The sequence below is a fragment of the Vulpes lagopus genome, chromosome 12 (assembly GCF_018345385.1).
Source record: "Vulpes lagopus strain Blue_001 chromosome 12, ASM1834538v1, whole genome shotgun sequence".
Lineage (NCBI taxonomy): Eukaryota > Metazoa > Chordata > Mammalia > Carnivora > Canidae > Vulpes > Vulpes lagopus.
The window spans coordinates 83900998-83915538 of record NC_054835.1 but is presented as its reverse complement, the minus strand read 5'-3'; the positions used below and the strand labels follow the sequence as shown (position 1 = coordinate 83915538).

Genomic DNA, 14541 nt, shown 5'->3' with positions numbered 1-14541 from the left:
CATAGTTTCAGTGTAAACTAGATTTGACTATTTTTTGTTATAATATGTAGGGTTCTTTATAAGTATGTAGTTGAAATGGTTAATGATAATCTGGTATAATATTCAGATTGTAGATTGGTTTGATTTTGATTCGCTTTCTTACTGTGGCCAGAATAATCATTTGAATTCAAAATCCACTTAAAAAAATGTTATGGAAAATAATTTGGTACCAACATATTTTAAGTAAGTATGTCAATATCTGAGGTTAATACCATGTTACAAATATTTTGGAGAGTGTTTGTAACTTAATTCTTAATTTAAAGGCTATTATTTAATGAAGTGTGTAGGAAAAGCAGAAGTATAATCAATTTCCTTTGTCTTAGGCTCCTCGTGTACCAGTTCAAGCACTGCCCATGGTTGTCCCACCTCAGGAGCCTGACAAACCACCTGCCAATGTTGCCACTACTCTTCCCATTAGGAATAAAGGTCAGTTATACTTCTGAAGACTGTTTTTTACATGTTATCTGGGTAAAAATGATAAGCTTACAAAGAAAAACCTAGCCATTTATAATTATTTTTCCACAAAAAGTGAATTTTACTAATTGACATAGTTAAAAAGATTTTTTTCCTAATGAATAAGGCATGTTATTGGGAGAGAAGATAGGTAATAGCACAAATTTATGCTAGAATTATCAGTAGTAGCAGGAGAAATTCAGATGCTCATCTTTGATGCAGTTCTGATTATCCATGATTTCCTCTCATAACTGGTCATTTCTATTCATGTTAAAATATTAGGCCTGGGTATAGTTGGGTGACATTTTTGTAAATTATTTAAATTTCTATAGTGATACAAGGCTTAAGATTGACAATTTAGATCAAAATTAAAATATATTTTAGAATAACTGGTTTAATAGAGATTTTATATCTGGGCTGCCTTTTCTCAACCAATAATTGAAAGTTACTTCAGATATGCTTGTTTGTTTCTCTAGAATTCTGAGGTCCATATTTGACTTGTGGATGTTACACCATGCATGTTCTTAAGTTATGTCCCAAAACATTATAGCTACCAGTTTGAATCAATTTTTCTTTTTAAAAGTTTGACCTGAAGAACCAATGCAGTTTTAATTTTTTGGTTTTTGGCTACCTATATTATTTTACCAACAAGATACTAAGTATTTCCACCAGTTCTTTACAGTCACTACTACCAATCTAGAGCCTTGGCACCTTTTTGAGTTGGTATAGCAAACAACTGATTGCTATACCTGTAGCCAGATCTGTTTATTCACCTGGCTGTCAGAAGATACAGTGGATGGCGTAGTCCAGCATCTTTTCTTCCAGGGAAACTGAATCCCAATTCTCTACCGGCCAGGTAGCTGTGTGAATATGTGAATTTATATCTTGCCTTAATCAGTCTTGAAGATGGTAGGCCCCCAGCAAAGACAAATTTTAGTTGGATTTAAATTTCCTGGTACTTCTCAGTGGTTTGGGTACTCTCTGTGTGTATGTGTGTGTGTCTAAAAGACATAGGCTATCAAATGTGGAAAAACCTTGACTTAGAGGTCTAAGTTTTCCCTGCATCTTAATAATCTAGCATTATTTTTCTGTTCTTATAAGTTTTTACATCTTTATGACCAGATGAAGTGTCTACACATAGTCTTAGATTTTACTTTAATTGCACCACTTAGATATCACAGACCTGCATCCCTCTATTGTCTAATTTTAGCCATGTGATATTTTTAAAATTAATTTCCCAAAGATAACTCTATGCACATAAAATACATACATTCTATATTTATGATAAAGAAGGTGGATTTGTTTTTAAACTCCTTAACAGTGCATTTTCACCTTCTGTGGATATAATAACTTGGTGCATAACTGTTGGCACTAAACCTCCCAACAGTAACTCTGTAATGAGGATGCCATTCATGTGCACTTCTGAGGGGGTTTCTTTTTCACACAGCTGCTTCTAAACAAAAGTCCAGCAGCCATTTGCCAGCAAACAGCCAGGATGTACAGGGTTACATCACCAATCAGTCTCCAGAGAGCATTGTAGAAGAGGCTCAGGGAAAGTTAACAGAACTGGAACAGAGGATAAAAGAAGCCATAGAAAAGAATGCACAGCTGCAGTCCTTGGAACTGGCTCACGCTGACCAACTTACCAAGGAGAAGATCGAGGAGCTGAACAAAACAAGGGAGGAACAAATTCAGAAGAAACAAAAGATTTTGGAGGAACTACAGAAAGTAGAACGAGAGTTACAACTGAAAACTCAGCAGCAGCTAAAAAAGCAGTATCTAGAGGTTAAAGCTCAAAGAATTCAACTTCAGCAGCAGCAGCAACAATCTTGCCAACATCTGGGACTACTAACTCCAGTTGGGGTTGGAGAACAGCTTTCCGAGGGAGACTATGCACGGTTACAGCAAGTGGATCCCGTTTTGCTTAAAGATGAACCCCAGCAGACTGCTGCTCAGATGGGTTTTGCACCAATCCAGCCTCTGGCCATGCCTCAAGCTTTGCCTCTGGCGGCAGGTCCCTTGCCTCCAGGGTCCATCGCAAATCTTACAGAACTTCAAGGAGTGATAGTTGGACAGCCAGTACTGGGCCAAGCACAGTTGGCAGGGCTGGGGCAAGGAATTCTGACAGAAACACAACAAGGGTTAATGGTAGCCAGCCCTGCTCAGACCCTCAATGACACGCTGGATGACATCATGGCAGGTGGGTTTATATTGTTATGAGCAGGTATCAAATATGATTTGCTTAAGGCGAGTAAGAGTGTGCCAGAATTTTTGCCGTTACCCAACTTGAGAACTATTTTTGGACTCTTGACCCATGTATATCCTTAGAAATATTAGTTCAATCTCAGAAGTTCTCAGACGGATACAGGTCGAATTAAAGATTAGCTCATGCAATACAAGTGACTGAAACTTTTTGGCTTAGCTGTGTAGGCTGGGAATCTAGGTTTTTTTCAGTAGTGGGGTTGATGTTTGAGTTTTTTTTGTTTTTATTTTTTCTCTTTAAGTTAAGAATACTAAGATTGAATTTTGGCTTTTGTGCTTCTGTATTCACACCAATAAACTGGGAAATTGATAGAAGTTGAAGTGCAAAACAAATAGGACACATCAGGAAGTTTATTTGTGAACAGAAATACTTTATATCCTAATGGATCAGACTTCAAACCTGATGGATATTTAAAAAAAAAAAAACTTAAACACCTTTACAACAATAATAAAGTACCAAACCAAACAGGGTTTGATTATACTGTATGTCAGTGGTTTTATCCCCTGTGAATGTTAATGTATAGTTCTCTTTCTAATTGTATTATGGGAAGGTGTGGTCCCCTGACAGTATCATAAATGATATATCTTTAAATGTGTAGCCAAAGAAATTTTATTCCTTAATAATTAGTTTCATTGGCAAGAGGAAATATTTTAGAAGGTTGTTTTAATGATTCTAACTTTTGGTATGTGCTTTTCATGAGTTCTGTAACAGTGGTAGAATGAGGTTTTATAGGATTATAAACCATAAGAATGTCATACTAAGAAGGATAATTTTCTTCATTTAAGAAAAAGATAAAGAAAATTTGAAAAGGAAGGAAAGGGGGAAAACAAAGTAAGTCATTGATATTTGGTAGTTTTTATCTGCTCTCTTCCCCTTTTTTTAATTCTTTGATCTATACCTAAAAGATGATTGAGTTTTTTTACTTTTGAAACTGTTGTGGCAATGTTACATATTATGATGAAATTATATCTGTAACTTGTCTTGCATCTTTTAAAAGAATAAAGGAAAATTTATAGTGTTGAGTGATATTTAGCTAACATTCAGAAACTAAGACACCAGCTAATGAGACAGAAGTTTATTAACAAATTGCTTTTAAGTTTTCCTGGTTGTCTTTTAATATCACCCAAGCGGTATTATGTGGATTGAACTAATCTTAGAGGGTACAGTAACTACCTCAGAAAAAGTCCTAGTAATCATTAATAAGAACTGTAAGGATTCTTATAGTGATAAATATAAAACTTTTCTGTAGATTTAAGAATTACTATTAGCCACCGTTAGCTGGATAAAATAATTGGGAATACAATTAAAGAAACATTAGTATCTTATGAAAATTGGAGTACAGTAGCCAAAAGTCCCAAAATTGCTCTTAATTATATGTCCATTAATCTAGGTCATAATGATAGTCTTTCTGTTATGTCAGTTGAACTACCAAAGAATGTGTAGTTAAGTGTTATTTATCTAGTTAAATGAAGAATGGACATTCCTACCAATGAATAGTTAAAAACTTTTGATATGCTATTAGAATTTACATGATGTTCTTGGGCATACTTATCAACATTGTACGTTGTATAGCTGTACAGTTTTTATGCTGATCAGAATTATTGGAGATTTGTGAAATAGGTTTTCTGTTGATTGGTTTACCAAACAAAAACACTTAAATTCTGCCTCTATGTTACAGGTGTTTTCATATACAAAAATTTCAAAAGCACTTAACTTTTTAGGAAATATAGCAAATACTTCTCATTATAAAAATACTTCACCACTTTATTATGCCCATTTATATGGAGAAAGGAGAGATGACCAGAAGGAAGAACAGGATTAAAAACATCCAACCACTTACCCACAGTCCATCCCTGTCATCATGCATGTGCACATGCATAAATACATATACTCCTGCACTCACTTTCACTTTTCTTTAAACAGCTCCTGTGGTACTACTTGTTCTTTAGGTCGACTAATGATCATTTCCATTTCTTTCTTTGGGCTTCTTGATATTTTACACCTTTTTTTAGGCTCAGTCTTCTTTCTCCACTTCAGCATAACCTGTTCTTTATTTTTCAGCTCCCATTTATTTAGACTGCTCTTGTAAGGTTCAGTCTCTTTTTCTCTAGTAGTTGGCTGACCCACATCTTCTATCTTCTCTGTTCTCTGTACTTGCCATAGCAAAATCAGTTCCCTGTTTAACCAGTCTTAACACCTTGCCCTTGCTGCGCCTTCTTTCCTTACCTGTTGTTAAAACTTTTCTAGAGCATCTGGTTCTCCTTCTCTAAAATCTAGTCTAAAATGAAGTACCACATGGAAAGATCTGTACCAGAGTTCCTTCAGGTCCCTGCATATTGACAAGTTGTTACTTTCACTATAGGGAATGGATAAGTGACAGGTAGTTATTTTATTCTAATAAACCAATTTTATAAGTATCCCAAAGGAAATGAAAGGAGGGAATTGGTTTTTCTGTATCTCCTTTTAGATGAGAATAAGAACAATTTGACCAAATATAGGAAAACTAATTTTAGTATGTTCCTTAAAATAATTTATTCCAATTAAAATGTAAATAATATAGTCATTTAACAATAAAACTTAGACTTTTTGTTTAATATCATGAAATAAAAATCAGTTCTTTGGACAGCTTGGTGTTCATTCTGTTTAAGCTAATTTTTGTATTTAGCATTTTCATATGTGAAAATCCAATCAGAGGAGATTTTGCAATCGATTTTAAGAGCCATAGATTTTATATGGTTTTGAAATTTATATCTAAACTATGTACGTACATTTAAATTATCTTGATTTTTTTCTCAACATATAAACTTTATCTATATGAAATAACAATATCAAGGTCATTAATGATCAATTTAATATATTAGTGCATGCCCTTTTCTATTAATCTGGATCCCTGCCAATTCAAACAGTGTTTTGTTTTGTTTTGTTTTGTTTCCTTCTTTGTTTTTTCTTTAGCTTTTAAGTGGACTTAAAATGTATAATTATAGAATGTGTGTTGCTATAATGTATATAGTGTATGTTTGTGCTTGAACTAAGGATCTCATGTAAAATAGATTTCTTAATTGACAGTCATGTTTATAATTGTTACAATAAGGTCAATTTCAGTTTTACTCTTGACAGGATCATAACTTCTTTTGCCTGGTTTCAGATCCAGTTGTGAATCATGATTGTTTTCTGTCTGATGTAGTTGATAAGTATGTTGGTAACACACATCCATGCTACGTTGACCATTCAAAGATTAAAGCCCACACTTCAGTGCTATAGCATTTTTTATAGGGGGAGAAAAAGAATTGATGTTCACATATCAACTCCAGAAGTGAATCCGTGAGGGAATAAAATACCCTCAGTTGCCACCACCTTTGGAGTTCTCCCACCTCAAATACTGACCTAATTAGCCCCTTCTTAATTTGGAGATTTTGGTTAAAATAATATCAAAGCAAAAATATGCTTAGAACTAAGAATAATCTATATTTGAAGGTTGATTGTGTGCATACATTTATTTCTACCATAATCTTGTCTTCAAAAGTCAGTGTGATTGCTGGATTGATTGGTGGGCATTTTAACCCCCTCAGAGTAATTCTGCGTATGAGAAACTATATTTCTGTGTGAGGATCAAATTTTTATATTTTACTATGCATGGCTGAGAGCTAACCATTCAGAATATTATCATCCCCCTGTCTGCAGTTAAAGGGTAGGGAGTGTTTTAATGATTCAGGAGTGAGGCTCACCCCAAACAGTGAAATTACTTTGATTAGAATATAATGTATGAAAGTGGCAGGTTAAAACTCACGCTTTCTCGCTCTGAACTTTCGCTGTTTTTTTTTTTGGCTATTTTACCTTTTATTCCATTTTAATTCATAAGAATATTTTTGTTTTCAGGGATATTTTGAATTGAAGTTTTATGATTATGTACTGTTAGAAGAGAATTTGTTTTTCAGATGGATTATTATTTAGAAAATGGGTTATTCTCAATATACTTTGTTTTTAGACTTGTCCAAAGTCAGAAATAAAATAACCAGAAAAATGAGTTATTAGTGCTATGACAGTCTCCAGGACAGTCTATAGGACATTTTGTTTTAAGAAGTCTTTAAATATTTTCTAATAATTATTTCTTACTGTTACCTAACAGTGTTCCATCCTTATTAAGTGCAGTTATTTTGTTCAACAGCAGTCAGTGGAAGAGCATCCGCAATGTCAAACACTCCTACCCACAGTATCGCTGCTTCCATTTCCCAACCTCAGACTCCAACTCCAAGTCCTATCATCTCTCCTTCAGCCATGCTTCCTATCTACCCTGCCATTGATATTGATGCACAGGTAAGCTCCAAGTTCTGGAGGGATGGTTTTAACTAAAATTATACCATCAGTAAAAATATTAGTCAGTGATTTAAATCATCTTAGACTGCTTTATTTCTCAGTGATCTGAGTGACAGTTATGAATATATTAGAATCCACATTTTAAAAAGTAAAATGCCAAATACAGATTATTAACTGATAATTATGTGATGATCTGGTTTCCAAGGTCATCAAGTAACTTTTTTTTTAACTTTAGAAGAGGATGTAAAAAGAAATACTTTAGTAAGATCAGTTTATATTTTCTTCTAATATTGAATTAGAAGATATGCTTCTAATTCATAATGGATTACACATAAAAGATTCTTCCACTTATGTATCATATATACTCAATTTTATTTATATTGTCTTGGAAAGTTCTGATCTTGCTGACTCTGTGTGTCTGTAGCTGTAGCACTAAGTCAAAACAAAACAAAAACCACAATTTAAAAAAAGTTTACCATGTAACTCAGGGCAGAGTAAAGTTGGAGAGGTGAGGATAGCTTATGTTTTGTCCTGAAGAAATGCTAAAGAGGCTTAGTTTGGAAGACTACTGAACAAGGTAAAGGGTGTAGACTGAGATATGTTTGCAGTTTAGTTTTGTATTCTGGGGGGGTGGAATTTGAGCATAGATGAGGGTGGCAGTTTTTATTTTGTTAATCATCAGTTCTTTATAAACCTGAATTTCAGGGGGGGGGGAGAGAGAGAGAGAGAGTGTATGTGTGTGTGTGTGTGTGTGTGTGTGTGTGTGTGTGTGAGACCTATTAAGACTGTGTACTCTTAACCAATTGAAAATAGAGCTTCCGGGCAGCCCTCGTGGCTCAGTAGTTTAGCGCCGCCTTTAGCCCAGGGCATGGTCCTGGAGACCGGGGATCGAGTCCCATGTCGGGCTCCCTGCATGGAGCCTGCTTCTCCCTCTGCCTGTGTCTCTGCCTCTCTCTCTCTCTCTGTGTCTCTCATGAATAAATAAATAGAATCTTTAAAAAAAAAAAAAAGAAAGAAAATAGAGCTTCCTTTTCATTAAAAGGTTTCTTGGTAATATAGAGGAAAAGGAATTTTACTTCTGTTTTTACTTGCTTTCCAAATGCTTATTGTGTTATATGCGCTTTTTTTCAGACACCTAAAATTGTTAGGGGTGATTTTAAGGAATTATCTAATCTTCAGACCACAAATATGAAGTAGCTACTTTTAAGTACCCATTTTCCTTAGTGAAGAATCCAAGGCTAAGAGAGAGATTAAACATTTTGCTTAAGATCAGTTCATTTAGCTAACAAGTGAGGGTTGAGTTCAAAGGCCCCCTCCTAACTACTATACTCTGTAGTCTTTTAAAAAATTATGAAGTATTCATTTGATGAACCACAATGGTTTATATTTAATAATGATATAACATTATAGGGGCACTTGGGCAGCTCAGTCAGTTGAGTGTCCAACTCTGGATTTTGGCTCAGGTTATGATCTCAGGGTTGTGGGATGGAGCCCTACCTACATTGGGCTCTGCTCTGGGGCGTAGAACCTGCTTAGTTAGAGAGTTCTCTCTTTCCTTCTCCCTCTGTACTTCCCCCTACTTACACACTGTCTCTTTCCCCACATAAAGAAAAAGAAAAAGAAAAGAAAAAAGAAAAAAGAAAAACGAACCATTATAGAACTGGGTTGAATTTGGTATTGAATGTGCATTATTTTCCTCAAGTCTTTTTTGCTCTGAGGCTGTTACATTGTAACTTGTGGCTATTATGTTTTAAAGAGAGATATATTTTTTAGTTTTTATGGAATCAAATTGAACCGTAAACAAAACTAAAAACTTGACCAAAATATAAAAAGAATTTTTAAAAATGCTTTTGAATAGAATAGTCATAGAAAAAGTTACTCAATGTATGATCATGATTTTATTGAAATTGAAATTATTATGGTGATAGTGAAATTTTACTGGACTATACTACTCAACCAGCCATTGCTCTATTATAAATTAATTTCTAAGAAACATATAAATATTTTTAATGTTTTTTTTTTAATTTCAAAAAACATACATTTTAATTGTAGCTGACATATAAAAATATTTGACTGCATTCTCCTTAAATATCTGTTCCTTCTTATCTGGTATCTATATCGAGGTTTTTCAATTGAGTTAGCCTGTCATGAGTAACACAACTTGTCATGGAGTTTAGAAAGTTCCTACTTTGGAAAATGTAATACCAAATAAACATGAAGAAATATTTTTTCACTGTTTTTTCCATAATTTTTGATGTTTTTAAAATTTACTAGCTTTTATGATATCAAGCAGGTATGTTAAGCAGTAAAAATAAAGATCCTTTTGTACTCAGTTCATCTGAATTTTTTTCTAGATTCTAAAACACAAATTCCATGAGATTTTACATAATAAGTATTTTGGTTTATGCATGATACTACTGTGCCATAACAGGCAAGTGATATGATAAATTCATACCAAAACCCTTCCTCTGTTTAGAAAGATTAAATTTGTTCTAATATTTAGATCTTGTATTTGTTTATTGAACAAACCTTAACATATACATTCTTAACACTTTTATAAATACTAACTTCTTTAACTTTATAACATCCTCATGGAGTGTTAGGTACTGTTATTCCCATTTTACAGATGAGGAAGGTGACTTAGAGATATTAACCATTAGTCCAATAGGTAATTTATGGTGGAGCCCGCTTTCAAACCACCCTAGCATTCTGGCTCTAGAATCTATACTCTTAACCACTGCAGTGTATGCTACCTGATTTTCAATTTTTGTCTTAGGTGTGAATATTGATTTTCAATCAGAATATAGAAAATTGATCCAAAAAAAAAAAAAAAGAAAATTGATCCACTACCTAGATGTCAAAAGATCATGTGTCTTTCATCTTTGTGTCTTTTCAGCATGTTTACTTGGCCATACCGCATATTTATATCAAATCTTAATTTAAAGAAGAAAAAAAGAAATGTTAATTTTTTTAAACCCTCACTGTCTCTTTTTAAAAATGCTAATGATTCTTAAAATGGTCATACTTTAAACTCCTTTAATTGATCATTGTATGCAGAAACTATTTTTAAAAGGGATCAGCAGGAATCATGTTTAATTTCTAGAACTTGAATGCTGAAGATCAGAGTTTTCATTCTTTATAAGGTTCCTCAAATCTTATGAAAAAAAAATAGTTATGTAATATAACTAGAAATTACCTTCAGAGTTCATGTATGTGCCACAGGCTCTCTACTTCTCATGTGATTTTATTGAATCAAGTGTGTCCGGATATACTTTTTTAAATCCATTTTTTTTTATTTATTTTATTTTATTTTATTTTATTTTATTTTATTTTATTTTATTTATTTTATTATTTTATTTTATTTATGTATGGTAGTCACAGAGAGAGAGAGAGAGAGAGAGAGAGAGAGGCAGAGACACAGGCAGAGGGAGAAGCAGGCTCCATGCACCGGTAGCCTGATGTGGGATTCGATCCCGGGTCTCCAGGATCGCGCCCTGGGCCAAAGGCAGGCGCCAAACCGCTGCGCCACCCAGGGATCCCTTAAATCCATTTTTGTTTTCTTTTTTGTCCAAGTAAGTTCTACATCCAACGTGGCGCTTGAACTCGTGACCCTGAGATCGGAAGCTGCATGCTCTACTGACTGAGCTAGCCAGGCTCTCCTTGTCTGGATATATTTAATATATTTTAATACCATTTACTGTGCCGTTATCAAAATTTATTTTTGGAAACATCAATAAATAATAATTTGAAGGAATTATTTGAGATTGTTTTACTATAACTAATAAGAGCATTGCTCTAATCTTTATTTTTGCTGGAATGGTGTAATGAAACCTATGTGGGTATTCTACATAGAGAAATTAGTAATCATATAGAGATTTTTAAGAACCATTGGTTTTATATGAAATAGTAAATCTGGCTGAAGATTAGAGTAACCAGTAAGTTAAATATTTTCTGTATTTGATTGTATGAAATTTTGATTGACTCTTAACAGCCACTAAAAGTGAGAAAGTACCAGTTCTTTCATGGGTGTAAAACTTGTGTTCCCATCCTCTCCTTTTTTTTAATCACATTTTTTTTTCATGTATTTCTGAACTGCTTATTTTTATTCACAAACTTTTAAAGGCTTTTCTTGAACTTGGAATAACTGGTCCATTTCATTTCAAAAAAGAGAAAAATACGTATTGCCTTATGTAATTTTGCCTTTTTTCCAATTTTTAATAATATATATCCATGATTATCCTTTAAAGAGAGTAGGCATTAAATTCTACTTCGATGTCAAGACTGAAATTATGAAGTATGTAAAATTATGTTTTGCCTTTAATGGTATAGATATTATTTAGATATTTTTTCCCTTATTGGTTTTGCAGTACACAGAACTGTTTAATCACAATAATTTAACAAGAAAAATTGAAGAGACCAGGAAAAATGAGTTAATAGTGATTTACTGCCATTAAAGCATTCTGCTTAAAATGCCTGCATTCTGCTTATGTGAAATTTTAAGCAGGTTATTTAATATTTTACTGATTATTCTCATTCTTCCTAAATGCTGTCCTTTTTATTTTTTTATTTATCCTTTTTGTATCTTATGTGTGACCTGTCATGTTTAGAGAATGAGATGTTTTGGGCAGCCCGGGTGGCTCAGCGGTTTAGTGCTGCCTTCAGCCCAGGGCCTGATCCTGGAGACTTGGGATCAAGTCCCACGTCGGGCTCCCTGCATGGAGCCCGCTTCTCCCTCTACCTGTGTCTCTGCCTCTCTCTCTCTCTCTGTCTCTCATGAATAAATAAATAAAATATTTTTTTAAAAAAGAGAGAGAATGATGGGATCCCTGGGTGGCGCAGCGGTTTGGCGCCTGCCTTTGGCCCGGGGCGCGATCCTGGAGACCCGGGATCGAATCCCATGTCGGGCTCCCGGTGCATGGAGCCTGCTTCTCCCTCTGCCTGTGTCTCTGCTTCTCTCTCTCTCACTGTGTGCCTATCATAAATAAATAAAATTTAAAAAAAAAAAAAAAAAAAAAAAAAAAAAAAAAAAAAAAAGAGAGAGAATGAGATGTTTGGAATTATGAAGGTTATGAAGGTCTAAGAAAAGTTTAGCCCTTGAAGTCCTAATGATTTTCAAAGTAATTTAATTCTTTAATTGTAATTAATAGGTCCACATCCCTTTTTTTTTCTCAGATAGGTGAGGTATGTGTTTTTACTTGCATTCCAACTCAGTAAAAGTTGCTTTTTTCCATTAATATTGCATCTGTCTAATGATTCTTTTTTATTTTTTCAGTCTTACAAAAATTGGATAATCATGTTAATAATTTACAGAATACTTTTACATTGAATATAATTTTAGCATTTTTTTATAAGTCAGAATCATAACATTTGTCATGTACAAAATGGTATATTTTATGGTATTGTGGGCTAAATGAAAATTTTCCTTAGAATGTAAACCTGAACGAGCTCATAACAAAGCTCTGGGCATCTCTCTCCCTTTCAGGTTTCTCTTTCTAGATATATGACAATGTATGTGACTTATTAACCAGTGTAACATAACATGACTTTAGTGGTACGTTTTCTTTCAGAAAGCCATCACCTATATTATTGTCATTACTTCCTTGATTAGTGGTATTCAAAACACCTATTTTTTTATTCTATACCATGTTAGTCATTGTTAATTTAACCCAAACTTCTGCATCAGTTAATTTGCCTCTTGATGTATTGCAAGGCAGGATAGTGTTCCTTACCATTTGGGGGTTGTGTAGGTGTTTATTAGGAAGGTAGAAGCCTCACTTCAGAATCTTTAAATTCTTTCATTATTGTCTTTAGAAGATTATCATAAGATATTAGTTGATGAAGTTACCCACTGTTAAGTTCCCCCCAGGAATTTGACAAGCCCTTTTTTCTTAGCTTTATATATTATATTTCTTTCATAGTTTGAACTCAGATTTGCCCTGTGCCTTAGGACTAAGCTTCTAGTGAGCAGGGACTGTATTTACTTATCTTTGTCTACCCTGGAGTACCTAGCAGAGTACTTTGAACATAGAAGGTGCTTAATAAATGTCAGTTGAACTGATGTTTTATAGTGTGTGTGTGTGTGTGGGGGGGGGAGATAACAATATTTTACTAATCCACTAAAATCTCCCATGCTCCCAAAATTCTTCAAATTTTGTCTCTTTATTCTCTGTTTAAGATTGGCACTGCTTTCCTAAATTACTCTTTAACCCCCAGAAGACTTTGAGGAACCTAATAAACCTCATCATAAAGCATACTCTTCATCATAAAGTTGACTCTTCTAATTGTCACTAACATAGCATATAAGGCAAAAAGACTTAACATTATATTGACCTCAGTTGGCTGTGCCTTAGGACTGCTTTATGATGTAATGCAGAAAGCAAGATTTTGTTATCCGATATCGCCTTGGTTTTTTTAAAGCCAATCCTTACCAGTTACTGGCTTGTATGACCATTGGAAGGTTATTTCTCTAAGCCTTTGTCTCTTTTTTTTTTCTGAAATCAAACATAATAATTCCTTCCCTATAAACCTGAAATGAAGATCAAACACTATTACACAGTCAGAGCTGTCACTCATTTAAGTATTCATTTCCTTCTTCATTGTTGTAGTTGGTGCATCTCTCCCTTGTGGCCATCCCTGATCTCTGCAGTCAGTAGCTCTGGTCTCTGCCAGCCTCTTCTGCAGAGCAGCTTTTGCGGTCTCCCTCTTCATCACTGACTAGTAGGCTTTTTCTTATTTCTTGACTCTTACTGATTTTGCCTTTTGTCTCTTGTTACTCATTTTTTATAATGGAGTTTGGTTTTTAGAGTTAGTGACCTCCTGGGAGAAAATGCTTTTCCCCTTTGTGTTTATTACATAAATATAAATATCACATAAATATATAAACACAATATATATTTCTTTTTTATTAAATATATACTTCATATTTTATTAGTAATAGCTGAATCTCTGACCCTGTATAGCTGTTGTCAATCATTTAGCTATCCTTTATTGTTTCCTAGGCAAAGCATTACTTATAAGTGGAGAATGCAGACATAAATAAGACATGTTCATAATCTTCCAGGAATTTACAGTTATAATACCAAGAAAATTACTTAGATATTGTACATTTTTGTTTCATACTAAAAGTCTTCAAAATTCAGTGTGTATGTTATACTAGGATCATAACATCCTAGTTTTTTCTGGGACTTTCCTGAATTTAGCACCAGAAGTCCTTCATGCCAGAAACCTCCTCAGTCCCAAGCAAATCCAGGATGGTTTGTTACCCTATATCTCAATTTGGACTTTATTTAGATTTGATTAAATGTACAATTAAGAAAGTAGATTTATTTACTCAAATTGCCCCCTACTAAAAAATTCTCTAATAGCCAAATGAGTATCAGTTTTTAAATTTAAATTAATTAAAATAAAATTTAAAATTCAGTTTTCCAGGCACACTAGCCATATTTCTAGTACAATAGCCACATATTGCTAGT

At 33.9% G+C, this 14541-nt stretch overlaps 1 protein-coding gene across 6 annotated transcripts in view; it reads left to right on the top strand.

The window, feature by feature from the left end:
• Nucleotides 1-14541, top strand: part of ANKRD17 (ankyrin repeat domain 17) — a 154987-nt gene that overhangs the window by 100597 nt on the left and 39849 nt on the right. For 3 of the 6 annotated variants that reach the window (XM_041726240.1, XM_041726238.1, XM_041726241.1), the window contains exons 14-16: nucleotides 363-465; nucleotides 1940-2692; nucleotides 6921-7069. In XM_041726240.1, coding sequence (XP_041582174.1) covers nucleotides 363-465; nucleotides 1940-2692; nucleotides 6921-7069 — 1005 coding nt within the window. The remainder of the gene's footprint in view (nucleotides 1-362; nucleotides 466-1939; nucleotides 2693-6920; nucleotides 7070-14541) is intronic. The other 3 variants (XM_041726239.1, XM_041726243.1, XM_041726242.1) reach the window with 3 other exon arrangements.